Source organism: Astyanax mexicanus, chromosome 24, assembly GCF_023375975.1.
Source record: "Astyanax mexicanus isolate ESR-SI-001 chromosome 24, AstMex3_surface, whole genome shotgun sequence".
Classification (NCBI taxonomy): Eukaryota; Metazoa; Chordata; class Actinopteri; order Characiformes; family Acestrorhamphidae; genus Astyanax; species Astyanax mexicanus.
Window position 1 is genome coordinate 6818638 of NC_064431.1, and position 27823 is coordinate 6846460.

The window sequence follows — 27823 nt, forward strand, 5'->3', positions numbered from 1 at the left end:
TTTTCTGAGACACTGATTTTTGAGGTTTTCATTGGCTGTAAGCCATAATCATCAACAAAAAAAGAAATAAACTCTTAAAATAGATCACTCTGTGTTTAATACATCTATGTAATATGAGTTTAACATTTTGAAATGATACTCTGATATTTTTTACATTGTAGATTAATATTGAAGACATAGAAACAATTAAGGTACACAAAAATAGCTTGTCCTCCACAATGGCGGAACAAAAGAATATCGTAATGTCTATTATCTTCCAGTATTGTTCAGCCTTAGTTGACAGTGATACATACAGAGGAACATGGGCATCTTATGAACAAACACAATTACCAGTATCTTCAATAAACCGCCTTGTTTTTCAGTGCTTTTAACCGTCAAAGTTGAAATGTAGTAGAGTAGCAAGGTAGAAACCAGGTCAGTGATTTGTGTTCCACACATAAATAGCTGTGGTTAACCATATAGGACGTTGGGAGAAGAACTAAAACCCATGTAAATCCTGTGAAACGCACGATCAAGCTTCTTGCCCTACTTCTGCTTTGCTTGGTTCTTCTCCACTTGTTCTAAATAGTGCAACCAGAACTGATTGTGTGTAGGCCTAGACTGCAAGCCTGCTGGTGTCTGAGGCAGAAGCAGACATTCCTATGGGCTGTGGTCCTTGGTGTCGTCACCACAAGATTACACACATAATCTTAACACGTCTTTATAGCCGTCTACTTAAATCCTACAGCAGTATCTGTACCCTGATGGAATGCGAGTGAAGCTGCTCTGTGCAGGAAATAGGTATAGGTGTTATTGGCTGCAAATTATTGGCTGCAAATGAGGATGAAAAACTAATTAAAAAAATTAAACAGTTGCACCCATAGACTGTAAGAGCGGAGCGGAGCTCACGGTCTGTTATTGGTCCCGCCCATAACCAGCCCTTTTACAATAACCACACCATTTTTGAATAGAGCTGAATAACGTTTTTAAAAATGAATTCTGTGGGGATATAAAAATTTGACAATATAAGCAGAGTTTACACAAGCTGTTGCATTTAAATAATGGAGGTAGAATTACAGTAGATTAGAAAAAAACGTGATTGAAAGTTGTCTGTTTTGCCATTGAAACCTATGGGGATGGGTGGGGTTACACAGCTTTCTGCAACCGAACAGCAGGGGGCGCCCGACCTGTGGTGGCTTCACTTTTGAGAGACGAAAAAATGCACCTATTCAAAGAGCAGGGTCTTTCATTGTGTATAACAACCAGAGTCAATAGGAATGTCGGTCTGCTTTTGCCTCAGATACCAGTAGTCCAAGGCCTAGTCCCATTTCACCCCTTGGCCCTACTATTTAGCCCCTCCCCTCTGTTTTGCATGTGCACATCTAGGCAAAGGGCGTCCCGATTCTTGTAAGGTTGAAGGGGAAAGTGTTAGGGCGACATGACCCTTCAAACAGAGTTTTTTTCTGAAGCAACACACTCAAAACAAAGCTAGGAGAATCACTGGCAAGATGGTGGCACAAGCAAATAAAGAAGAACATACGATAATCACTACATTACCATAATTTAATGTGTAGTTTTATTGGTTTATAGCCATTTTCTTCATAACAAGTATACAACATTGCTAGTAGTTCATCTCAGTAGCTAGATAACTAGCTAACTTTCCTATTCCACCTTAAATGTTGCAACTGACAGCAGAGGCTGCAGTATTTTAATGTGTAATGGAAAAATAAAATACAAGGTAATAAAAGCTAATTTCAGCTCCCAATCGCAGAGGAATTAAGAAATGGGCAATAATAATTAATTGCTACTCCACCTGTCCTTTTTATGAAGACATACGATAAAGCCCAAAAGTGAACTAGTTATCCAGCATCAGCAGTTAGGTTGCTGAACTTTAGAGTACCACTGCTATAGCTATGCTCTGTATCAGGTAAACAAAGGGAAGGGTTGTCCCAATTTTTAGAGGGAGGATTTCACCCCTTCCTTTAGAGAAAAGGGTTAACTCAAAAACAAGAGGTAGGGGTATAAAAGAGAAATGGGAGAGTTACCAGTTTTAGGCAGAAAGTATTTTTGTCCGAGGATGTTCTCACACCTGCAATTCTTTATTGTATATATGGTTGGAAAAAATTATTTCAAAGGTACTTTTTGTGACTTGTTTACTGCTATAGTACTCTGTTTTCAGTCATAAACACGCATTCTGAAGTATAATCAAGTGTGACATGCAAGCTGTCTCAGTCTCTGTGTTTCCCTTGGCTGTGTGTATCACGTGTATCATAACATGGCCACCGCAGGCTTTCGTAAACAAAGTTTTCAATCATTGAATTGAGTTTTGAATCATTAATGAGTGGGCTGTCGTGCAAGTTACTCAAATATTTTTTTTTCATAGTTTTTAATATATTTAGATTGTTGTAGGGTCTGTCAGGCACATCCAAACAGCAACAGTTGCTACAGGAACATTTGTGGCTGGAGATGAATAGGTCAATTACGCACAACCACATGCGCACAATGCTGTGGTCTTGATCTGTTGCTATTAGATTAAGTCTCTCACTTTGTCACCATTCAGAAGAACGTCAGGCCATGAATTGAAGTCGTCCAGCTAGCTCAGACGTAAGATGTATGTTTGTGACGTTTCGGAGCTCCTTGTTAAAGATTCCTTTTAAAAAATTGAAGACAAAAGATGACGGCACGTCTTGCAACCGTCTCTGAATTTTCCATAGCACAGAAAATCTACCTCAAACAGTACAAATTGGCTTAACTTTCAGGCCACTTTTTTCCAAGAGGCCACTGGTAATTACCAGTAGATTAAGAGCACTGTACGTTTCTAATGCTCTTATTATGAAAAGGAGCTAATCCCACGATCAGCATGAATTTAACACACTTGAACTCTTTTTGCTGTTTCTCTGATTTTTTTTTTTTTTTTCTTTTTTTCTATTCATATCTTTTGTCTTGCGAAGGCACGTATGCATGAATTCTAGCTGTGACTAAGCAGCTAATACAGACTTCAGTCTACAGTCAGTTTGATGGAAGGTATTTGCACAATTTTATCTCAAATCTGACAAGTTAATTGCACTTTTCTTTAGAAAGGAAGCCATTGTGTCTTGTAATTGTTTGTTTGCCACAGTCTGTCAGAACATTGACAGTATTATGTCTTACCACTGTGTTGAAGTTTTGACAGTTGACTCTTATTGGAAACTCACTGATTGTTCTTTCGTTCTAGAATATGCCAGATATATTTAGCTACTCATGACTCACTCATGTCTTTATCCAATTATCCTGCTTAGCCTATCTGTTATGCTTAATCTTTTTAAACCCCCTCCCAATCTGACTTGGGTATAATTCATTCTGATAGGTTTTTATCTATCTGAACATTCAAGGGCATCCACAAGCGAAATGAGTGGACTTTTTTTGATAAGTGACCGGGGTTGCACAGGAAAGTTCAGTTGAAAGTAAATTGTCACATGGACATTTAAAGGATTTCAATAGGCAGTCAAATAAAACATGCTTCTGTTCATCATCTAGTAATCTCAGATCAACAGCATCTTCAAATACTGACAAAAAACTTTTGTTTTGCAATTATTTCTCAAGATTCATTCTAAATATAATAAGACACTTTTGTTCATGTCATAATGTGTTGAATTTCTCCTGTGTCCCATTAAAACTAAAGAAAGCTGCATTGACCTGAAGGATGTGCAAGTTAGGCGTCTTGCATTAAATGTAGGTGCTGTGTGGCCCAATTTTTCTCGTCTTTTTCTAGTTATTGCTAGTTACTAAGTGTGAATGTGCTGTGTGTGAGTGTGTAAATGCTGCATTAGAGAGTTCAGTTACACAGTCTGTTCCAGCATTGCTTTACTACAGACAAAGGCTTTATTAATTGAGAATTTTAAAAATACATTTCCAAAGCTCAGCTCAGCTATTTCCATTACTGCTTACCAGCTGTCAGCTGTTAACCAATTAATTGTTTGCTAAAAATCACAATATTTATAATGTACTAACATGTGATAAATATTACAACACTAAGATTCCTTTTTTTTTTTTTGGAATATAATCCAGAGAAAGCTAGATGATCGCAAGCCATTAAACCAAGATGAACTGCTTGAATTTTTTGCATCAGGAGTTCTCCAAGTTATCCAAAAGCAGCGTGTAAGACTGGTGGAGGAGAACATGATGCCAAGATGCATGAAAACAGTAATTATAAAACAGGGTTATTCCACCAAATATTGATTTCTGAACTCTTAAAATTCTGCATCTTTTTTGTTATTTCAGCCATTTCACATTTTCTGCAAATAAATGCTCTGAACAACAATATTTTAAATTGGAATTTGGGAGAAATGTTGTCTGTAGTTTATAGAATAAACCAACAATGTTCATTTTAATGAAACATATACCTATAAATAGCAGAATCAGAGATTTTTCCATATATATATATGGAATGTTTTTTTTTTTAGTTTTAATACTAAGTGATCAGTGTAAGCCTGTATCTCTGCAGCAGTGCTTCAGGGCTCTGCACTGAACTGGGTTAAAGGCTATGTGACTTCTTGCAGCCCTGGCAGGACCTCTGTCAGCGAGGGGTTATCGCCACTGTATGCGGGGTGTGTGGGTGGGCCAGCCACCTTCGCGAGCACACAGTGACCTGCCCTGGGGCTTTATCTCTCTCTGCCCTGCCCGTTATCTGGCTCAGTCGGCTGTTCGCTTCGGATCAGTGCTAGCCGCAGTAGTGGCCGCATGCTAGCTGGATTTTTCCCATCACGCTGTGCGTAAAGCTCTCTGCGGAAGAGGCTCCGTGATCGTTGGAGTGGGGTCACCTCTGTGAGCAGCGAGCACACTGCTGGCACCAGCTCAAAAGCTCCTTCCTCCCAAGCCCTGGGCCCCTACACCGACACACACACACACACATACACACATATACACACGTACAAGGAGCCTCACACATGCACACAAGGCACTTCCCCCTTCAAAATGGCCTCTCCCACATTACAATTACTTGTCCTTTGTCCAGCTGCCAAAGACATTTGTCATATAGCAGTGTTGCTAATATTCTGTCATTGTAACTTGGCCGCGAGTAGCTGCGTGATAAAAGAGACAGCTAGCTGTTTCACCGGTGTCCCACTGTGACCAATCAAGAGAAAAGAACGGAAAGCTCATTAAGTCCAACTCCGCTTGCTGCACTGTGGCTAAGGCACACTTGATCTGATTCGCCCCAGCGTTCCCGCACAAGCCTGGAAATATGTAATGTGTTTTTGTCCTCTCACTGCGGCAAAGCGAAGGGCTTCGCAGGAAGTGCCGAAGTACTACTACTCCTTTGAAAGATAATGAAAGACTGCACAGTGAGCCGGGCTCAATGGCTGAGAGAGGCCGCTGTGCTCTCTGGCTTGCTGTCAGCTCCTGGGAAATGTATTCTTCCCTCGTCCTCAGGCTATTGTCCTCCCTCTCCAGTTTGGCCAAAAGCTGTGGTTCCACTATACTTCTGTGAGAGGCCACTGGCCAGTGTAAAGTACTTCGCTTTAAGTTTTTTGAGCACTTGACTACAGAGTGCCATTTAGCACTCTGTAGCATGTCAATGGTGTTGTTGCTTCTTCATTTCAAATGTGAACCTTTTGTAGTTCGCAGTAGACAGAAACAGAGGATTAAAATGTATTGGGTTCACTTATTTATTTCGGTTTATTTATGCAGATATTTTGTTTACTTTGTAAATTTAATATTAAAGACATTAAAGCTATACAGGAACACCTGCAGAATTATTTTGTAAACAATATGTTTTCTACTTTAGATACGTCTAAGTAGCACATTTATCTTTGAGGACAGATCTGCACACTCTTGGTATTTTAATCTCAGTATCTTCATGAGGAAGAGTCACCTGGAATAGTTTTCTCAGCGTCTTAAAGGAGCTCTGGTTTTTTCTTCACGCTGTGAAGCTCCAGCTCATCTCAGATCATCATCTCAGTTGATCAGGTTTAGATCAGGGGATTGTGGAAGCTATACCATTTTTTTTGTTTGCTACTTAATTTAAGATGTGCCCCCTATTTGTTTGTATGTATTTAATATTAATATACAATGACGAAAATAAATAAATTAAATAAAACACTGATGGAGAAGGTGTGTCCACACTTTAGACTTTATACTCTCCTTTCAGTAGTCATTGGACAGGAGCGAGTCACATGACGTTGTATTCCTGGAAAACACAATACATTTTGTGGTTCAGGAAATTATTAGTTAAATGCCTGTATATTTATATGTTGACTTCTATCAGGCTTTTCTCGAACTTCAGTAGTTCATGTCACTTTACTTTGAGGAAGGTGGCCAGTGTTCAGTCTTTCTCACAAGAAAACACATCACAACGTGTACAGCTGTGGGTTAGATGGGTAAAAAGACCCCCACGCATTCAACTGTGAAGCAATGGATTAATGTTCCCTGAAATGTTTGCCCTCAATCTAATACTTGTGGCATCAGTTGGGTGATCTGGGAATAAGGTGGGATGGTGATCATCCAGCGTCCTGGTCTCACTAATGCTCTTGATTCTGAATGCAATCAGAGCCTCACGGCAATGCTTTAAAATGTAGTACAAAGCCTTTCCTCCAGCAAATGCAGGATAAACTCTTTACTTTCTAAACTTTTAATGCCCTTAATATCATTAAAAACTGGATAATCAGCGAATTGGCCTCATCCTGTGATCCACTGTAGGGCCAGAGCCACTCAACATTAGCATCTTTAGTGAGAGAGATGAGATAAGTGGTGTCCGCCAGCGGGCGGAAGATGAGATGCATGTGTCCAGTGGTTTAAAACCCTCTTTTGTCTCATGAACTGACCGCTGTTTGTTCTAGCAAAGCCTTGGTCTGACAGCACCCGAAACACTAGATATTCTCATTGGCGGAACACTAGGTAGGTATTCAGCTCATGGCTCATAATGCAGATGTGTCTCATTAGACTGGTTATTGTCAACATGCCTGTTGTTAATGCCCTTTGTATGTCCTTAATATCCACACATTCTGCTATAGTTTATAAAGCTGCTTTAGATCAGGGTTTCTCAACCGGGGGGCCACAAAGCACTCTCTAGGGGTCCACAGCACTTTAAACCAGGGGTCTCAAACTCGCGGTCCATTTGCGGCCCGCACAACAATATTTTGTGGCCCGCGATTTGACATCTAATTTTAGTGTTATTGCAGCACGTCCGCAGGAAAGTCGAATCCTTTCCCCGTCCACCAGCACAGCGCATCCCTATTCATTTCAATAGAGAGAGCCGCTGCATGAGTGCAGCCCCGCCCTCCGGCAAAAAAAGTTCTGCTGTGTGAGAGAGAGGCTCGTATGTGCCGAACAGCCGCCTTTCAACGTGGAGGAGAAGCTGAAACTGGATTTATAGAACTATAGATCACAGTGAGGTTGATTAAAAATCTTAAACTTATGATTGACTACACCTGTTGCGTCATTTGAATTTAAAAACGTCACGGATACGCCCAAACATCGAGCCGAGTCATCAGGTGTTCTGTCGAGTTGTGCTACCCTGTCAAACCATGCTACTTTTATGTGTAAATTTAAAGGTAAAAATGCGAAAGAAGCACAATATTAGAGCATGTTTCCAGTAAGAAGTTCATGTAGCAAGATTTATTATACTTTGTTTTTTAGATAATATTTTACTATTATTGTTATTATTATTATTATTATTATTATTATTATTATTATTATTATTATTAGGGGGGCCTTGACGCTTTCAAGTTGTAAACAGGTGGGCCGTAAGGTAGAAAAGGTTGAGAACCCCTGCTTTAGATGATCTAAGATCAGCTTCAGTTGGTGCTTGCGTTTAATGGTCAAGGGCAGGGAAACTGATCTTAGGCTGACATTCTATGTATAGTTATGTTATTTTGCATAACGACAAGAAGGGAGACACATTTATTTACTCTGTGTTAGAACGTCCGGTGTGGCAGCGAACCACTGATATTTAATACAACCGCAGTGATAAGAAACGTACACAATGAGCAGTAAAATATATTCAGATAATTAGAGGGCGTGACAGTAATTGGAAGAAAAGGAAAAATGTTTGCTGCTTGAACAGCAGTGTTCTGAACTCAACACAAAGCAAGAATGCAGTGTTGGGGAGCTCCATTTACCATTTATCCACCACCTGTGTCGGTGGTTGAAGGAGCTTATTTTAAAATATCCACTCAAATGTCTAAACATCTGATCTTATCATTTTGCGGAGGGAAACCAACACTAGAACATCGTAATCTAAATAAATAGCTTTGTTCTGAAGCTCTGGTAAAGCAGACACACTACCAAACACTAATGCTCCCAGGTTCGTAGCTTAGCTTTTCGGCTAACATCTTCTACAACAGCCTCACACCACAGGACAGGTCTTCCTCACCAGAGCAGACAGACAGATGCAGTTCCTCTTTTCTTTTGGATGGTGGTGGATATACCTTGCTGTGTGCTGTAGATAACAATAAATAGCCAGTTGGGATATTGGTTTATCCGTGCTTTATGATTAGTGTCTACAGCAGTTGGCACTTCAGACTGTATTTATTTAAAATATGATGCAATCATTAACAAATGTGGAAAAAAATAAATCCTGAAAGTGGCAGAATAAGATAAATAATGGAAGGCATATTTAATGGACTTTTTTAATGGGTTTTTTTTTTCTCTTTCTTTTTTCCCCATTTGTTCTGCAGGCTAATATTGGGCAGATGGACACCGCCAAGGAGATGTGGAAAATGATAATGGGAAACCTTGCGCTGATTCAGGTAACAAGTCCGCATTCTGTAGCATGTCACCAGCTAGAAGCAAAGCAAACATCACATGTTGCAATGCTTGAACAACCTGCTTGCGTTTTTACCTGGAACTAATCCAGATGTCCAATTTTCTACAACTTTGTACAGTATCGACCACACAGCTATAGGTGCTGACCAGGTTTCACTCTCGCAAAGATCATCTCGCAAAGATCATATTTTGCCCTCTCCTCCCACGATTGATCTCCCCCTTTGATCTGGTTTACCAAGACTGTAGGAGTTTATTGAAAATGTCACTGGGGGAACTTGGCATTTATTGGAACTGTAGAATTTGCACATGTGAATTTTAGATCATAGAAGCTCAGGACATTTTAAGAGAGAGCAAATCAAGAGCAAACCAAGGAAAAAGTCATGAGAGTTAATGGTAACACTGCTGTTCCCATCTCAGGTACAGGCCACCGTGGTTGGCTTCCTGGCCTCCATTGCTGCAGTCATTTTTGGCTGGATTCCAGAGGGCAATTTCAAGATGGGCCATGCAGTTCTTCTTTGTGCCAGCAGCGTTGCCACAGCCTTCATAGCCTCCTTGCTGCTAGGTGAGAATGCTGGGTTTTTCCTGTTTAACAGTCCTTTGTTAGAAAGAGTGGTTTTATTCCACAGGAAGCAGAAGATATGTTGATTTTAATATCCGTTTGTGAACCCTATAGTGCCCATTGTTCATGCTGGGTGATACGGAACTGTTATGGAATTTCATCCCAAAGATAAGATTTGGTCCAATTCCCAGGAATGGGGAAAATGCATTCTGACACGATTCTGAAGTGGAAATGTGCTATAAATATTCACACCAAACAGGATATATTGAAATCCCTAAATGGCCCTGATCTCATTGTGTGTGAGTGACACAGTCTCCTGTGTTAAACCTTACATCTCAACACCATCACAGCCAGGCTCTCTTTCTCTGCTCCGAAACAGGCCTCGTCATGATTGGGGTGATCATAGCTTCCAGAAAGGTTGGCATTAATCCAGACAACGTGGCCACCCCTATTGCTGCCAGCCTTGGAGACCTGATTACCCTGTCCTTGCTGGCTGGCATCAGCACGGGGCTTTACAAGGAGCTGGGTAAGTGAAGCCTACTGGGACACTGGGGAGATCTGCTCGTTATGTGGTTTATAGTTAGCATCCTCGGCAGCCAGTGACAACATTTCATTGTGTGGATTCATCTCGTGCCAAAGAGCAAAGTTGTGAAACAACATTGTTTTCGATTCAGTAGCAGCCAATTAGTGGGACTGCTCCTCAGGAATACAATAATGAAGTTTTTTTATGTGAAAGGGCAACAATTGTTAGGCAAGAAATACTCATTTTAAATGGAATGAAAGTGCATGGTGTTGATGAAATCCTTTCAAGGCTGTTAATATGTGGTGTGGTGGTGCAATTGTGAGACCTTAGGTTTGAGCAAGCACACGAAAACAGCTCTGCAACGGGTAATTACATGTTTGCGCTTTTCCCAAGTGATCAAACTCAGATGATGAGAATAAACTGCATAGATGTAAACATAAACCCTCATAAGAGGTGAACCAAAACAGCCTTGTTGCCCAGTGTGGGCTGCCTGATGTCTTACATCCAAAAATGTCGGTGCTAAATTACGCCCAAAAGAATGTTCACCAGAATATCTTTGTGATTTCTCAGTCTGTCGCTGCCCACCAGGTTTGCGTAAGTGTCTGATTCGGGGTTGTAATTAAAAAGCAGTGTTTCTCTGTGTATGTGTTTTTGCTTTGCCCAGGTGCTGCTTTTTATGAGTAAATAAAGCTTACTGATGGATCTTTTCAACCAAAAAACGGCAGTAAACAGAAGTGAGAAGATTGTGGCGTGCGTGCTGACAGTGGTGCTGACATGGTTGTGTTGTGTTAGTTTGTATTGTGCTGGTATGACTGTAGTAAACAGCAGTGCTGGACTGAGTTTAGTCCATTAACCAGCCATTAGTGTCATATGGGCAATGATGAAGAGCTAGAGAATGACCAACACAAACAGTGCTGCAACAGATGAGCTTTTGTTTCTGACTTTACCTTTATAGTTGTGCTTTAACGTTTGTGAACCCTGCGAACTTTCTATATTTCTGCTTAAATACGCCTTTAAAAAAGTCCTATAAGGTGAAAATATTATGTATTAGGTGTGCCATATCGTATCGTACGTGATAATATCGCCAACAAGTATCGTGCCATATCACTAACCCCTAATTATCACATCAGGGTACAACTTTTTTGGCTGTTTTAAGCAAAAGAAAAATTCACACTATTCTCATTTCCTATTCCATATCTACTAGAGACAGATTATATATGTTTAGTATCATTTATTTTACTTTAATCCTGGATATATGGAGATATTTGGAGTGCATTATTATTATTCGTATCATGACATTCTGAATCATTGACTTCTGTTACAAATCTGCTAAAATTCTTGTTTTTTTTTAATATCTTAGTTAGAGATGTGCTGTATCATATCGTATATAATAATAAAATGTAAGTTTTGTTTTGTTGCCGTAGTGTTTTTTTTTTTTTTTTTTGTTATATCACCTAAAGTATCGTTATCGTGATAATACCATGAAATATCGTGATATTATTTTATGGCCATATCGCCCACCCCTATTATGTATGGTAATTTATTTACCAATCCAATTAAACCAATTATCCAATATTACATATTTCTTAGTGGCAAAGGAATGTGAACTTTGAGATTATTACATGCCTTGCTCTTGGAGTGATCTTTGCTGGCCGACCACTTTTGGGAGGGTAACAATGGTCTTAAATTTTCTCTATTTGTTCAAACTCACTATAGATGGTTTTGTAACCTTTTCCAGCTTAAAGAGCTTCAACAACTATTTTTCTGAGGTCCTCAGAAGTCTTCTTTGTTTGTGTTGTGAAGAGCAGACTTTGATAGATCCCTACTCTTTAAATAATCCCATACCATCCCATTGTTTGAAAACACCTGGCTCTAATTTCACCTTTAAATGAACTACTAATCCTTGAGGTTCACATACTTTCAAGCACGACTGTAGAAGGTGGAGCATCTATATAGGAGCGTGTAATTTGGTGGACAGTGGGTGGACACAGTGTTTAAAAACTCTAGCAGACACTGCTGTGTCTGATCTACCACACATTAAAACACAACACCATGTCAATGTCACTGAAGTGCTGAGAATTACTGACCAACCAGAAAATAATTTTCTTTGGTCGTCCTGTGGGGTCCTAAACTTTGAAGAAAAGGGTGAATCTGTGGAGCTGAAAAAAGTGTAGAAAGACAAGACAAGAATAGAAAAAATAGTTTTTATTCAACCATTGGGCTAATTTAAAATAACAGGATTATTATTATTATTATTATTATTATTATTATTATTATTATTATTATTATTATTATTATTATTATTATTATTGATTTATTGATTTATATTTTTGACAGATTATAATGAATACGCCAACCCGGTGGTATGTGTCTTCTTTATCGCACTGACGCCTGTCTGGGTCCTGATTGCCAGAAAAATCCCATCCACGAGAGAAGTGCTCTATTCTGGGTGGGAACCAGTTATAATTGCCATGGCAATCAGCAGGTACATATGAATGACACCTCTACATGTTGTTTAAACATCTTAACCCATTCTAAAGTGCACTGCTAACGTGTCATTGTTATTATGGTTTATACAGTGTTGGGGGACTTATCCTGGATAAGACTGTGACGGATCCCAACTTTGCTGGAATGGCAGTTTTCACACCAGTCATCAACGGTGAGTTCTTTTGCGTATAGAAATTCTTCAGAAGTTCACAGACATTTGGATGCTTAGATTTCTACAACTTTTAACATGCGTATATAACTATGATTAGTCACAGTCATCTAAACCATGGCCCCATTTTGGCAGGTGATTTTATCTTCAGTGATCCCACAACTTGTGGGGGTCCATGAGAGCACAAAGCAAATGACCCCCAATGACTCTTACCATTCTCCTTCAAGTGCCTTGGGCTGTCCAAAGTAGAGTAATGCAATAGTGGGAGATCTTAGTAGTGGGTGGAATTAACTACGATTACATTGGGTTAGATTGGATTAGATTTGACTAATGGAGTTGCTACCTTTGCTACATTGACACATTGTTTCTACTACCCTTTCGTAGGCGTGGCTGGTAACTTGGTGGCAGTGCAGGCCAGTCGGATCTCCACGTACTTGCACATGAATGGCCTGCCCATTGCCGAACCCAACCCTTCTCCGCAAAAATGCCCCACACCCTGCAGCACATTCTTTGGCTCAGGTAAATAAATCAACCTCTGTAAGGAAAACCATCAGAGAAACCTGTAATGCAAACAAGTTATGAAAGTTGTATTACCCTGTTCACTGAACTGTGTGATAAGCTGAGTTTCCTCCATCTCTCCGCAGGAGTGAATTCCCGTTCAGCCCGAGTGCTCTTCCTCCTGGTGGCTCCTGGTCATCTGGTCTTTCTGTACACTATTAACTCCATGAGGGGTGGACACACCACTCTCACCTACATCTTCATTGCGTTTTACTTGGCTGCTGCATTACTTCAGGTACAGTCAGTGTGCTGCTCCTGTGCTGAGGAAACCAATCACATAAATTACAGACCTTTGCAGTTGAAAATGATTTGAAGCTGCTTTGAAATGAAATGTGTTTGGCAGTAGATTTTTTAGTTAGCATATTAAACTAAAATTGGTTTGGCAAAGGACAAGTATTACAGGAATATTTTAAAGCAAGATCATGTAGCATACAGTTTTCAATAGTGAGGACGTTGAAAGAAGAGGTTTTACACACTTTTTGAAGATCAGTGTGCTGTGTTTGAGTAGCAGTCATGTGTCTTTGGGTCAGCAGTTGAATATGTGCTATAGGCTATTGGTTGCCAGCTGTAGCTTTCACATTTAAAAGTGGTGAAATCGCTGGGGTCTTTGAGATATAGGAAGCAGTGTTTCCAGGATTTTGGCACACACTAATCCCCCAAACTCTACACTGGTTGGAAAATGGGTATATGTTGGGCCTTTATACCAGCTTAGATGGTTTAAGCTTTAAAATCGACAAATTTGAAGACCAGACGGTGCAGAAATTAAATCAAGGATAGCAGAATTAGATGTTAGATGTTCTTGTAAAAGCTTGCATAATTATAGTAATTTCCTGCCAGCAGATTCACTATCAAATTACAGCACATTATGTATGGGAGATATTTCCAGCCCACGTCCTACAGTACTTTCTAAATCTAATCAGTTGTATTTTTCAATATTGTGCAAATCTTGCTCCTGTAGTGGAAATACTGCTGTCTTCTGCAATCTGTGTACCTCAGGAACGTGGGCTGTAAATTACACCTAAATGAATGTTCACCATATCTTTTGAATTCAGTGTTTTGCTGCCCACCAGGTTTCATAACAGTTCAATTTGTGCCTGTAATTACTGTGGTTTTTTTTTTGTTCTCTTTTGTGCCAGGTACTACTGTTTGTACACCGCGAACAAGTAAATTTAAAAGCTTCCTTCTGCTCTCCTCAGGTGATGATCCTACTGTATCTGGCTGACTGGATGGTGCAGTGGATGTGGAAACGAGGGATGGACCCCGATAACTTCTCCATTCCCTACCTGACTGCCCTGGGTGACCTGCTGGGGACGGGCTTCCTGGCTCTGTGCTTCCACATCCTGTGGCTGATTGGAGACCGAGACACGGACGTGGGCGACTGAACCTTTACCCAATCAGCTGTGGACCTTGTGCCTCCTTTGTCCAGCCAAGACGAGTCTGTTATTTATAATACCATGTAGAGTAATGATATCTACATTATTAAGGCTACAATAGCCACTATGATTGATTTATAATGATGACTTATAATACTATTGCTATAGTATTGGTATGTAATGATTATTACATTATTGCTTATCTTCTTGTGGGAGAACAGGATTCCTCATTATTTTTCAATGGGGATGTTCAGCCCCCTTTTTTATGGTCAGTCATGTTGACAGCAATGGAAAAAGAAACAAAACAAGCTAAAAAAAAAAAAAGGTTGACTTGAAATGTTCACAAGCCGCAAAAAGCACACACAGAATGCTCAATCACTAAGTGCTCTATGTAAAGTGATAAAAAATGAGAAACAAAAAGGTGTCAGAGTTCTGAGCTTAACTCAGACCTTAAATCTTGACAGTAAGCAGTTAATGGAAGTTTCTGGACCACAGAAAATTACCTGAATACACTCTTGTGCCAGAGGTTTTTAAAAAAAAAAGTAGAGAAACTGGAATGTCTCTGCAAAGCAGTGCAGGCTAGAGACAAGCAAACCAAAACAAGACGAGGAAAGTCCATGCAGGTCATTAGAGTTTTAATTAACTCTTACATGCCGGATCTGAACACATGTTTTACAGCAGCATATGGAGAATGATACAGAATGCAGTGATTCACATGATGACATTTACAGTTAAGCTTTCAGGGTCAGCTCCTGAGGCTCTTCTCCACTTAGAGAAGAACTTTGTTTCTCACTCAAATCCGTTCAAAAAGAATCTCTTAGGTGTTTACTTTGTTGGTGAAAAAAAAACATTAAATAATAGTTTTTCTCTGAACTGCATATTTATCGTTTACAGTTTCATCTCGTCTGAGGTTGGCCGTAAATTGCTTCCATCCATTGTGTACAGTTGGGTCAAAATAATGGGACACTAATACAGGTAGCACAGCTGGTGTAGTAGCAGTGTTCATATACTGTACAAGCAGAAATACACGTGTACTAATTAAGGACATCAATTAGACCCTTTTTTGAGGAAGCCAAGTCCGCAAGCAGATAATGAACTGCTTGAGTATGGTTTCACACTTTTCACACTTAGTTGCTGTCCAAAATAAAACATGTATAGCCAAAATAGTAACTTTATTTCTATCTCCTTCTCATTTTCTTCCCAATTTGGTAGAACAATTACTCAATCCCTGTTCATATGAACTCACTAGTAATGCCTCAACACTACGAGGGTAAAGTCTGGCACATGCCTTCTCTGACACATGTGATGCCAGCAGCATGGCTAGGCAGTCAACAAGCTCTGAGGAAATGGCTGGATCATCAGTTCCAGTACAGTACAACAGCTAACAGAGGCCTGTGCTGATCAACATGTGGTAAGGAATTGCCTGAGGAAGCTAGGCCAATTGTGTGCTCTCTGATTCCGACTGCTAATGGCAAGCAACATGCAACATGATCCAGGATTCAAAACCAGGAATCCTTAGATCATAGACAGTGCCTTAGGGTGTTTTTCACACCAGCACTATTTTGGATCTCATATACTCATATTTGAGCTAAATGGCTGTTCAGGTCCAGTTTAATCTGATTTATTGCCCATAAAATCACTACAGCTGTTAACTAATTCCAGCTCTGCTGCTTCTCCATGCTAGGCTGTTTTCTCACTGAAGGCTGTATGTGTAGCACTTGCTGCTCATGCAAATCTGCCTACTGAGCAGCATCTGCACCACGCATGCCATTTAAATCAATGAAATCGCAGCGGAAAATTTTCCACATTCAATGTAAAAGCAGCGTCGCACTGCGCAAATATATGCGCTAGTCTGTAACACAGGACCCTCATAATGTATTTACTTCCTTGCTCCCGTGCCAGACAACTCTAACCATTCAGAGGAAACGGCATGCTCACATAGTTTGTTGGGCCACATTTTGGGGCGTGTATGTTTTTGCCTGTGTGAAAACAAACCAAACAGATTAAAAAAGGTTAAAAACGCATTTACTCTGCTGAACCACGCGAAGCTTGGAGAATTTCTATTGTTTCTATTGAAATTTTGACACAAAGTGAAGAATATCTGCTACAGTCAAAAGCGTACCAAACTAAAAATAAACAAAAATGGAGATCCATGTTGTTCTTTAGACAGCAACGACATAGGCTACTCTATATAGCTTGCGCAGCACATGTTGCTGTGCAGTTTTTTTGACTGCTTGTGAGCATGTAAATCAGAACACTGGGCTTTATGAGACACACTGTCTGAAACTGTTTTTTTTTGTAACAAGAACAAACTGTTACAATTAATTTTGCTAAGAAGCTTAACGCAAAAGGGCTATTTTTTGTTTCTTTTTGATTTTTTTGGACTTTTGTAACGCTGCAACATTGCATGGAATGTGCTTTCTGATTAGAAGTGCTGTCCAATATGGCTTTCTCTGAGCAGGCCTAATTGGTTAGGTCCAAATCTGATTTGATATCATGAATAACTGCAATATGGGCACTTATTCTCCAGTGCTCTTCTTAAAGCTGGATGTGATGAGTTTTTTTGTTTTCCAAAAAAAAAAAAGAAAATGCTAATGGAAGTACTTAAAAGCTTGTTTGAAAAAAAAGAAGAAAATATGAATCTTACTTTGGTACTAGGCTTTAGAAGAGTAAACCCTTTAACTTGTTTAATCATTGGTAAATATATTGTGTAAATGCACAGTCTGAGTCCAAAAAACGACTCTATGAATGGTTGAGGCTGTGTGTTCTTGCTGTTCCACCACAAGTTGCTGTAGCAGAAGGGGTCGTCTTTTGTTTGTTCTACAATGGGGCCAGCAAAATGGATTGTGCAGGGCACATAACATTTTTAAAAATGACTTAAAATTCCCTTTTTCTTTCCTTCGCTTTGTTTGTTTCTTTTCTTCGCTTCCTTCCCAGCCCCAATAATAAGCAAAGCTTGGGACATACTGTAGATGTTAAAACCTTTTTTTTTTTTGGTCATTATCTCATTAATTTTTATTTTCTTTGTTTTATCTCTGGATTTGACTCATCCCACTATGCTATCCTTATTAATTGTGGCCATCACCACAACCAAACAGTGCAACACTGCAGTGCCACAAGATGTCACTTTTCTGAAAAGAACCCCCTTTATACTAACTTACTTCTGTTTTGTCGGTCGATTACATGCATGTGCTCATTACGCGTCTATTTAATGTGCCACCATGATGCATTCAACCATCTTGAACTTCTTACGTCTTACTTGTGCAACTCGTGCGACTTGCGCCTTAAAGCGTGAGTCGTGCCGCCATCGTCCCGTTACAGCCTTTCGGTTGTGAATACTTCTTCAGGGGATGGGATACTCTGTTTATTTATTTCTAGAGATGCATACAAAGCAAATTGTGTATATAATATATTTATTCTATAAATATGCTGAAGTTGTTTATTATTTTATTCACTTTCTGTTTCACATTGCTTTTTTTTTTCTTTTGCATTGGGCCAGTAGAGGTATTTACTGTAATGTTTCTGGATTTTTGTTTGTTTGTTTATTTGTTTCTTTTTGATTAACAAACATATCAGATGTTGGTGCCTAATACCCTACAAAACCTCACACTGAAACTGGTTCAGTAGTACACTGAACATAGTATGCCTTAACAACAGCATGGCTCAACAAGTTGCTTTCTTCACCCCCTTTTTATTATACATTTTTTGTTTGTTTGTTTTTTTTGTTTTTTTAATTCAGCAAGTTGTTTTTAATATTATTGAATCGATTTACAGATCAGAAGATATGAGAATGGCATAACTGAGCTGTTTTGCTGCCAGCAGATGTGGTTATGAATCATCTGTGCCTGAATTTCCATAGAAGAGCAGAAACGTCAGTGATGAGCCATTATTTCACTTCATTAAACTATAAAAGTGGTAGTTTGGCAAACAATCGCACTGTTTTACTGCTTAACCTGAAAACACCAGAGTCTACTGATGAGTTTGACTGTTAGCTAGCATTGAGTCGAGATGTATTCTAGTGTTCTGAGGTCAATAACTAAAAACTGGAGTAAACTGTATCCATAATCTGCATATAAAACCACAGAACCTACTAATCTAACCAGCACGGTGCCATCCAGCTGTTATCAAACATCAGCGATTAATTAACCGCATTGCCAGTTAGCCATTAGCCATTATGACTAATCTGCCATTTTGGGCTTGTATATCTAAACATCAAAATATATTTGCACCTCATTTTTAAGCATTTTATGAAGGGCTGGTTGTTACATTTTTACAGAGCAACATATTTTAGTGATTAATGTAAAAATGCCTCAGAGTATTAATTTAGATGAATTAATCACAGAGCACTAATTATCACATGATACTCGACTATTTTTTATATCCCACTCTAAGGCCATTATAATGTGGTGTCACATACTGTAAGACACACTCCTGAACACACTCTTCACACTTTCCTGGGGGGGGGGGGGGGGTGATTTTATAAAAAAAGGTGATTTTATATCATTCTCTACAACCATCTGTGTAGATTTCAGCCTTTTTAATGATAACCGGCAAAGTTTTACAGTAGGTGACATAGTTAGAAACAGCCATATAAATAAATAAATATAGCAACAAAAACTACTTATGTACTAGTTATTATGGATGGCATCATTCCAATACCACATGTTGACATGAGCATCAAAGCAGACGTGCACAGGATAGTGGCAAAAAAAACATAAATGAATCCAATCCAAGCTTAAAACAAGTGTACACATACTGTTGCTGTTTCTGTGTGTATCTTTTAGTGAAGCACTGGCTGTGTAGTGTTTTAATCCTATAAAAAGAAGTGTACATTTATTGTCACATACTCAATACTGAAGGTTCAACATTAGAAAAGAACTGATATCACACCAGAATATATTTCAGGAGTAGTGTGGCGTTTCTTTGCTGAACTATCATTTTATCCCTTTATCACTGTTATCATGATTCCAAGTGACTGGACCTCTTCCCTACAGAGGCAAAAACTGAACTGTTTTAAGAACTACTAAGAAGTGAGGCTCAAAAGTGAGTCCTAAGACAGTCAGGAGTAAAACCACTGTGTTTAAAAAAATCTTACTGTGGTTCACAAAGGGCTTCTGCTGTTCTGGTTATGTGATGTGTGCCTGTCACTGTTGAGGCCTGACTGACATGTATAAATGAGTAATCCAGACCTCTGGACTGCTGTCACACTGCTTTCCTTCTACCCTCCACCTGCTCCACTCTGCTGCTCGAGAGGGGACTCAACAGAGGTACTTGTAAAATTGCTGGAAATAAAGGAATATATTATTTCGTATCACTTCTGTGTGGCTGCCTTTCCTTTTCTAAACTTCACTTCAGGCTCACTGACAAGACATTTAATTATACTTAGCTTGTACTTAAAGGACCACTCAGGATTATATTTTTAGTATTAAATGATAAAACGAACAGGATGTGTCATCAGATATTAAGCTGCATGATTTTAGTAAAAAAAAGCTGCTCTCCCATCACCAGAGGTGGAAAAAGTACTGAAAAATTGTAATTAAGTAAAAGTACGCATCTAAAAATCTACTCGAGTAAAAGTAAAAAGTATTCAATTTAAAATGTACTTTGAGTAAAATTTACTTTTAATTATTTGAATTAAAAAATGTAAAAACAAATCATAACTTAAATTGGTTTTAATGAACTATTTTTCTTTACTATTAATATAATATAGGTGACTATAAACTGTAATTTTATAGTTTTACAGTTCATTATTATTTTTTAACTTGCCATTGCTATGCTTTAACTGCTACATACATGTTTTTTTTTTACATTTAAGCAGATTGTTTAATGATAAAAGTACTTAGACCACACGCTTTTGCAGGTTTGATGTGAAAGTTTTGAAAGCTGACAGCTCACATTGCATGAGGGCATTATAATCCTCGTTATTCCACGTGCTAGCATCCTTGCCAATGTTTTTTTAATTCAGACAATTGTTTTTTTTTTCCCCAGCTTTTTATTTTTTACTCAGTAATTGGGAGTTTTCCAATGTAGCAAAGTAAATATGTACTTAAAAGTAAAAGTAAAATTACCTACTTTAAAAACTACTTTAAAAATGAAAAATTGCTCATAAAATCTACTAAATTACAGTAACTTGAGTAAATGTAATTCATTACTTTCCACCTCTGCCCATCACAGACCAGTGGTGTTGATCCAATACCACATGTTAACATGAGAAAGCACAAGTACATGGGGAATATTGGAGAAGGGGAACATAAATTAACCCAATCCAATCCTATAGTCAATCTAGCCTAAAACAAGGTTAGCTGCTCCCAGATCAGTGGTGGCTCCTGACAAATCTCTTTAAAGAGGTGTATGATGATATAGTGACCTGTTCAATAGGTTAACTAAAAGTTATATCACTAGACAATTGTCTAATCTTGTTGAAAGTGCTAAAAACATATTTTTTTCTTTCTCATCCTTTGGTGTGGCGTCGCCCAATCGGCCTAATAAAGGAAACCATCCATGTCACAGACCTAGTTTATATCATCCAGCCCAGAGTTCTTTCCTTGTGTTATGACATGGCAAGGAAGGCCATGTTACAGATCTATCTAAATATGGAGTTCCTGTTCTGTGGAGCTATTACAGTCGACATGGAAGGTCTTAATTCAATTTAGCATGTAGATGTATCCAGCACTGAAAATGTGATTAGAACGATAACAAGCAGCAGACAAGCACTGACAAATACAACAGGATATGGATTTTGAAGGTTTGCACTATAATGCTGAATAAAATATTTAAAAAGAGATATACAGATTTGTCAGAAGTCATAGGACACACGTTTTTAATTATGATTGGAGGGAAAAATCAATTGATCAACATGATAAATTTACATACTGCTATCCCATGACTTTTGGCTTGTCAGTGTACAGTAAAGTATTTAAAATATCCTTTGAGGGTACTCTTCTACTTTGTGATGGCCTAGTTTTTATGGGCAGTAAAACATGGTAAAGAAACGAAAAGGTTTCAAGCCTATTTTCGGATAAAGGTCTATTTTGCATATGATACTATTATCAGCAGTTCTTTTTCAATTTTGTTGCACAGCTGAAAGAAATATATACTAATAAGGAAGCAATAAAGGAAGAACAACATTCCAGGTTAATTTAGTATCTATAAAGCATCAGAAACAAAGAAACAACTTTCTTTAGAGACCTGTCAGTATCTTGCTGTGTTAAGGAAGGAAGGCTACGCAATGCAAAATATTGCAAAGAAACTGAAAATATCTTATCAAGATGTTAACTACTTAAAAGAGTAGCAGAAACTGGCTTTAAAAAGGACAGAAAAAAGCAGTGAGATGCCTTGATGCAAAACTGTGCAAGAAGATAAATATCTTAAAGTGTACAGTTTGAGATAAAAAAAAACCTCACAGGTTGTCAACTGACATCTGCACTAAATGGAACCTGTTAAACACCAGTGTCAGTATATCGGTGAAGAGGTAAGTATAGGATGCTGGACTTTATGAATTTCAGAATTGCCAAGAAAAAGCCATACTTCACACTAAATAAAAAAAGCCATGGGGAAAAGACAAAAGACAATGGACACTACAAGATTGGAAGGTGTTGTGGACAGATGAGTCCAAGTTTGATGTCTTAATGAATTAAACAGAAGAATAATTGTGAGTTGCAGAAACAATTACAAGATGCTTGAATAATACGTTATGACATTTTTCAAGCATTGACCATTTTGAGTGGTAAAATAAGAGATCCTGGAAAAAGAAAGGATACCACAACTTATTGCAATAAAAAACATGCCATACTCATAATTTTGACTATAATGGAATGGTACAGAGGGGGACTTCATCAAACCAATACACGTTGTAAGAGATGCTCCAGGAAAAAGTGGTGAATTCACATCAGATTACCTTGACAGATTGACTGGTATGCCAAGAGTCTGCCAGGCTGCAAAGGGTGACATTTTTGATTAGGGCTAAATTTGAAGCATGCCGTGATCCCTAACTTTTGGCCGATATTGTATACGAGAGAGAATAGTCTTGCAGTGGAACCATCTGAACGTCAGGGAACAGAGGAACAGAGAGTTCTTATGTGTGTGACAGTGGGAGAGAGACAGAGGCAGGCTCTGGGGAAGACTGACCGTTATTGTTCTCCCACAGATGTGCCCGGGGTTCTGTCCCCACCGGGCAAAACAGCCTAAAACACAAGAGAAAGGTGTTGAAGGTCTCATATCAACACTTAGGGGATCAAATTCTAGGCTCCTCAGGTACGGGTTATACATTCATATCATGCCTGCAGAATTTGATCAAGTCAGCAAAGTAAAACAATGCCCGTAAAGCAAAAGATTGCATTACATCAGTTCAAGTGTCCTTCAGTGGCCTTTGTATTTGGGATGTGGATACAAAACAAAACTACTTGATGCAATCATGTCAACATAAACAGAACCTCAAGGAATTACCCACTGTTTCGTAATGAAGTGCCACTGAGGGTAAACATACCCAGCCTAATGGTAAATTGCACTGAATTGTTGGGGTACTGTTCCTTTTAAGACTTTAAACAACTTTTTTAATTTACATCTTAAATTTCAAAGTTATTTTGTCCTTATTCGTAAGTTTCATCAGTCAGAGCCAGATAAAGAGTCAGAGGCTGGACATTTGAGCAAAATGTTGTGAAACTAAAACTTTAGCATTAGCTAAAAAATACTCAAGCTTACTCAACCTTAAAACCTTAACTACTGAATTTTAATAAAGGTAAATGTTTCATAAACGTAAATGTTCAGAAAGCAAATACTCAAAGCAGACCAATTACAAATATTCAAAATGCAATGTAGTTAACAGTTAACAGTTCATACTCTTTAAAAGCTCATATTTTCTAATAAAAGTCACAACTAGGACCACCAGAGCCCCTGGATAATAATCTTTATACTAGTTAGCTATGCCCTTTGCCTGTTTACTATAATAAACTATAATTAGACTGCAGTTTTTGAACTCCTTTTAAACGTTCAATATAATGATTTACAACAGTACAAAATCGGTGCAGCGGATAGATATAGTCTGATATTACAATCACCCAGAGCTGTTAGCACCCAAAACACCACAAATTTCAATTTAAATTTCCCCACTTTCAAAGAAGTCAACTTTGTGGGATTAAACTCACTTCAAAAAAGAAATATTATTAAAACATTTATAATATTCTTACCTTCCTTTCTTTACTGTTTTGTGTTTTATAGATTTTAATCTTTATTTTTGCCTCCTGTGCACATTAGATAGTTATCTAGGTTACCTATTTAGCTAGCTAATAGTTTTAACTTATTTGCTAAATGTGCCTGCTATGTGCAAAACTAGCTTGCTAAGGTAACTAGGTTAGCTATTTGCTAACTTTTATTTTCTGACCAAAAATGATTATAAACTGCTCTGTACCAAACTCTCCTTGGTTTATCTCTTTACTGTTTTATGTTTTTTTATAGATTTTAAACTTGATATTTACTTGTATAAATAACACTAACTAACCTCACTAGGCATTATAGTTTTTAAACTTGATATTACTGCCTCCTGTGTTCATAACTAGCTAATTAGTTAATTAACCTAGCTAGGTTGTTTTTAGATTAATATGCCTGCTATGTGCATAACTGGCTAGCTAACTAGGTTAGGTATTTAGCAGCGTATTTAGCCAGCTAGCTAATAGTTTTGACTTAAATTTGACTGCTAAAACAGTTTAAGCTCATTTTCTGACCAAAAAATTATGAACTGCCCTGTACCTATCTCTCTTTAAAGTTGTTTTTTGCTAATGTAGCTAGCTAACGCTGGCTAGACCATTACTGGCTCCTGTGTGCATAGCTAACTAAGTTAGCTAACTGGTTGTTTTTTGTTTTTACTGTTTTGTGTTTTTATTTCATTCAAATCAGGTTAAGTTCACTTTTTAACCAAATATGTTATGAATTGCTTTTCATCTTCCACTCCAAACTGTTTTTTTTTTTTTTTTTTTTTTTTGTCTTCAGATTTTAAACTTGATTTAGCTTAGCTAACTAGCTATCGTTACTAGGCAACGTTACCATCTTCTATGTGCATAGCCAGCTAGCTTAGCTATTTAGTTAGCTAAAAGTTGTAGCTTATTTGCTAAATTTGACTGCTAAAACAGTTTTCACTTATTTTCTGACAAAAAATAAATGTTTTGTAAATGTAAGGTTTACTGGGAGGCAGCATATTGTGTTAAGTGTTATAATTACAGTACCAGTTAAAAGTTTAAACACCTTTTCATTCAATGCTTATTTTTTCCTAAATGGCAAATTAATACTGTTATTAATTCTATCATCAAGAATATGAAGGAACACAACTTAAAGAGTGTTAAACAAACCAAATAATCCTGAGCATGTGGAGTAATACTTTTAATCCAGGTTAATGTTAATTAATTTGGGTTGAGATATTCATATTGTTTTGTTAGTTTTGCTTATTTATATTTTTTAACTTTTGTCTAAATGCTTAGGGCAATTGAGGTCAACAGACCTACCAGACCACACTGTTTATTTTTAGAATGAATAAATTTGTTTATGTATTAGGTGAAAATAATATCATTAATTAGAATATTTTGTCTTCTTCCAGTTCAGTAATTCTACTGCTTTTAATTGAAAGAAATAATTGATCAGTGACCTTGTTTGGTTTAATTTTTTAAGATTATTTTAATTTCCTCATATTTTATCAATTATTATTAATTGGTGAACATGCAGCAGCGTATTTAGTTCTTAAAACAGTGTAAAATTAAAAGCTTACTTCCTTAAATAGGGCCAGGGGTTTCCAACATGACAGGTGGACAAGGAATTCTCTGACACATTTATGTCAAGTCCTGGCCCTGTTTCCTGTCTGTCCTTGTGCCTGTGTGTTCCCCACGTGACCTATGCCCCTGTGTTCTGTCTCAGTACTTTTACACCTGTGTCTAAATTGTAGCCCCGCCCCCTAGCCCCAGGTGTTTCCACTTCCAGTGTGTGTTAAATAGCCCTCCTGTGTCAGTGTTTTCTGTCGGTCTTTGCACCTTCCCATGTTGTTTTGTCTCTCTGCGTTTTCTCGTTTATATTCCGCGTTTCTTTGTATTTCATAGCCCTAGTTCCTTATTCTGTGTTTATTCCTCCTTGTTTATTCTCTTGTTTATCCTTGTTATTTTCTAGTTTCCTGTGTATTTCCTTGTATGTATATATATCCCTGCCCTGTTTAGATTTGCTTATCTAGTTATAGTTATTAGTTTCCTTCGTTTGCCTACTTGTTAGTTTATTCTGTCGTGTTTTAGTTTCTCGTTTATTAGCCTCCCTGTTTGTTTATTATTATTATCTGTTGTTTGTTAAGTTTATGTTCTCTTGGTTCACTTGTTTGTTTTGGGTATTGGTTTATTCGTTTATTTGTTTCTGTTATTTATTTATTTTATAAACTACTTTTACCTGCATTTACGTCCGCCTCCACGTCTCCCTGCATGCACTTTCTGACAGTTTAAGTAGCTTGATCATTCTATGACAATAGCTAAATAAATTATTGAAACATAAAACAAAATTAAACTGTAAAAAAATTAAAAAACATATATATTTTTTAAAAAGGTGGTATTTAATCTCTTAAAAATGGTTATAACATCAGATCTAACTCCAACTTAACACATTTTTGCAGAACAAAAGATCTGCAGCATGAAAGTGTGCCAGAAATTTGTGTAATATAATCAGGTCAACATAAAGGAATATTTTCAACATCCTGAGGATTCCATGCTCTGAGGTGAAGCTATTCTGAGGTCAAATGGAGGCCCTACCCAGTAATCTATTTTTTTATATACTGATAAAAGTATTTGATAAGTAGTATTACCACATGTTCCAGCTTTTTCTTTCTTAACTTGTGATAAAAAGGCCTTGTAGGAGTGAGGACACGTGCTTATCACTTTGTTCTCGTGACTCCTGCTCATCATGATAAGTGAGTACAATGTTGCATCACGATATTTGCCCGGGACAACATCACATGAGCTGACGTCAGAGCTCAGTTACAGATGAGCCACTGTGAGCTTCATCAAGGCTGGGAGGCTTTATCAGTGCTTTATCACTGAAGAATACCATGATACCAAATAATAGAGCATTTAACATGAAATTATGTCACAATTGTTTTTTTTTTTTTTATCAGCAAATAGTAACAACATTAATAATAATTAAAAAATACATTGACGAAATTAACTTTTTTTATACTAAACATACCAATCAGTACAGACAGTTTTGTAGGGTTAGTGTCTTAAAGTCTCGAGACATTGGACTAGGGGTGTAACAGTATATCAATATTGTAATATATTGTACTGTTTCGATCATAACGTAAACATATCAGTACATGGAGCCAAATATCACAATTCTTATTGAAACATAGGTGCTCTAAACTCCCTAAGGGCATTTTGACACCTGAAAGTCTGGACCAGAGTCCGCACTAAGGCTTGTGTCTTTGTTTAAGTTGTACAGGTACATTTGTTCTGGTTAGTTTCGGTTTCACACTGAAGTTTAGTGAGCAGACTAAAGAACTTCACTACATCTTGTCGCCATCAGCAATGTGGGCGGAGTCTCTCTATACTTCATAATAATTGGTTTAATTTGAATAATCCCTTAACAGCAGAATGAGTGTAAAAGATTCAGATTTCTTTTCTTCTTTCTTATTTCTGTTTATAAATGAGGGTTCTACTGTTACAGTAAATTAATGAATTCCCAGTCTAAGCGTTTGTGTTCATACTGCTGCGTGATGCACCTGCACTCCAAGGGAAGTCGGATTTTGGCACAACACCAATTCTTTATTCCTCTGGTTTATTGAAAGACTAATCAAATGAATAAAGGGTAGACCTGCTGTGAATACTGGATGTTAAATACTGTGAAACTGACACCAATAAATCCATAATTCTTAGTACTTGCTTATTTAGGAGTATGTATTTTATCCTCATCAGTAACAGAGATGTGAGTTGTGAAGTATTGTAGAGAATTGCAATATATGGTATCGCGCAACACTCTGTGATAATACCGTATCGTGAGATGCCCTGAGATTCCCACCCCTATTTATAAGCTGGACGGCTGGATTTATTCGCTGCACACAGATCCGAGCTCGTTCACCACAGATTTATTACATACTTTCCGTTCACAGCTGTGACCCGTAGATTGAGACTAAAGGAATAAAGCACCTTACACTGCATTCCAGCAGTTTAGGCTTGTGCTGCAATCACACACAACACACATAGGGTTGCCAGATTAAGTACATTCCATACATTCTACATAATACTTGACTGGATAAGTCTCAACGTGATAAACAAGTGCGGACCTTTACAATTTTTAAGGTGGCTTAGTGGTGTAGATAGTTCTTTTATAAATATGGTATACACAAAAAAGAGTTTTATAGAGGTTCAGACTTTAAATGCACTCCTTTAAAACCTTAAAATATTTTCTTTTAAATCTTTTCT

General features: G+C 37.9%; 1 protein-coding gene across 1 annotated transcript in view; it reads left to right on the top strand.

Annotated features, from left to right (window-relative positions):
• slc41a1 (solute carrier family 41 member 1) overlaps nucleotides 1-16982 on the top strand; it is a 38783-nt gene extending 21801 nt beyond the window's left edge. Inside the window, exons 4-11 of the mRNA XM_007251400.4 lie at nucleotides 8634-8705; nucleotides 9139-9283; nucleotides 9660-9806; nucleotides 12141-12288; nucleotides 12383-12462; nucleotides 12844-12978; nucleotides 13104-13252; nucleotides 14214-16982. Coding sequence (XP_007251462.2) covers nucleotides 8634-8705; nucleotides 9139-9283; nucleotides 9660-9806; nucleotides 12141-12288; nucleotides 12383-12462; nucleotides 12844-12978; nucleotides 13104-13252; nucleotides 14214-14399 — 1062 coding nt within the window. The 3' untranslated portion in view covers nucleotides 14400-16982. The remainder of the gene's footprint in view (nucleotides 1-8633; nucleotides 8706-9138; nucleotides 9284-9659; nucleotides 9807-12140; nucleotides 12289-12382; nucleotides 12463-12843; nucleotides 12979-13103; nucleotides 13253-14213) is intronic.
• Nucleotides 16983-27823: the final 10841 nt, after the last annotated feature.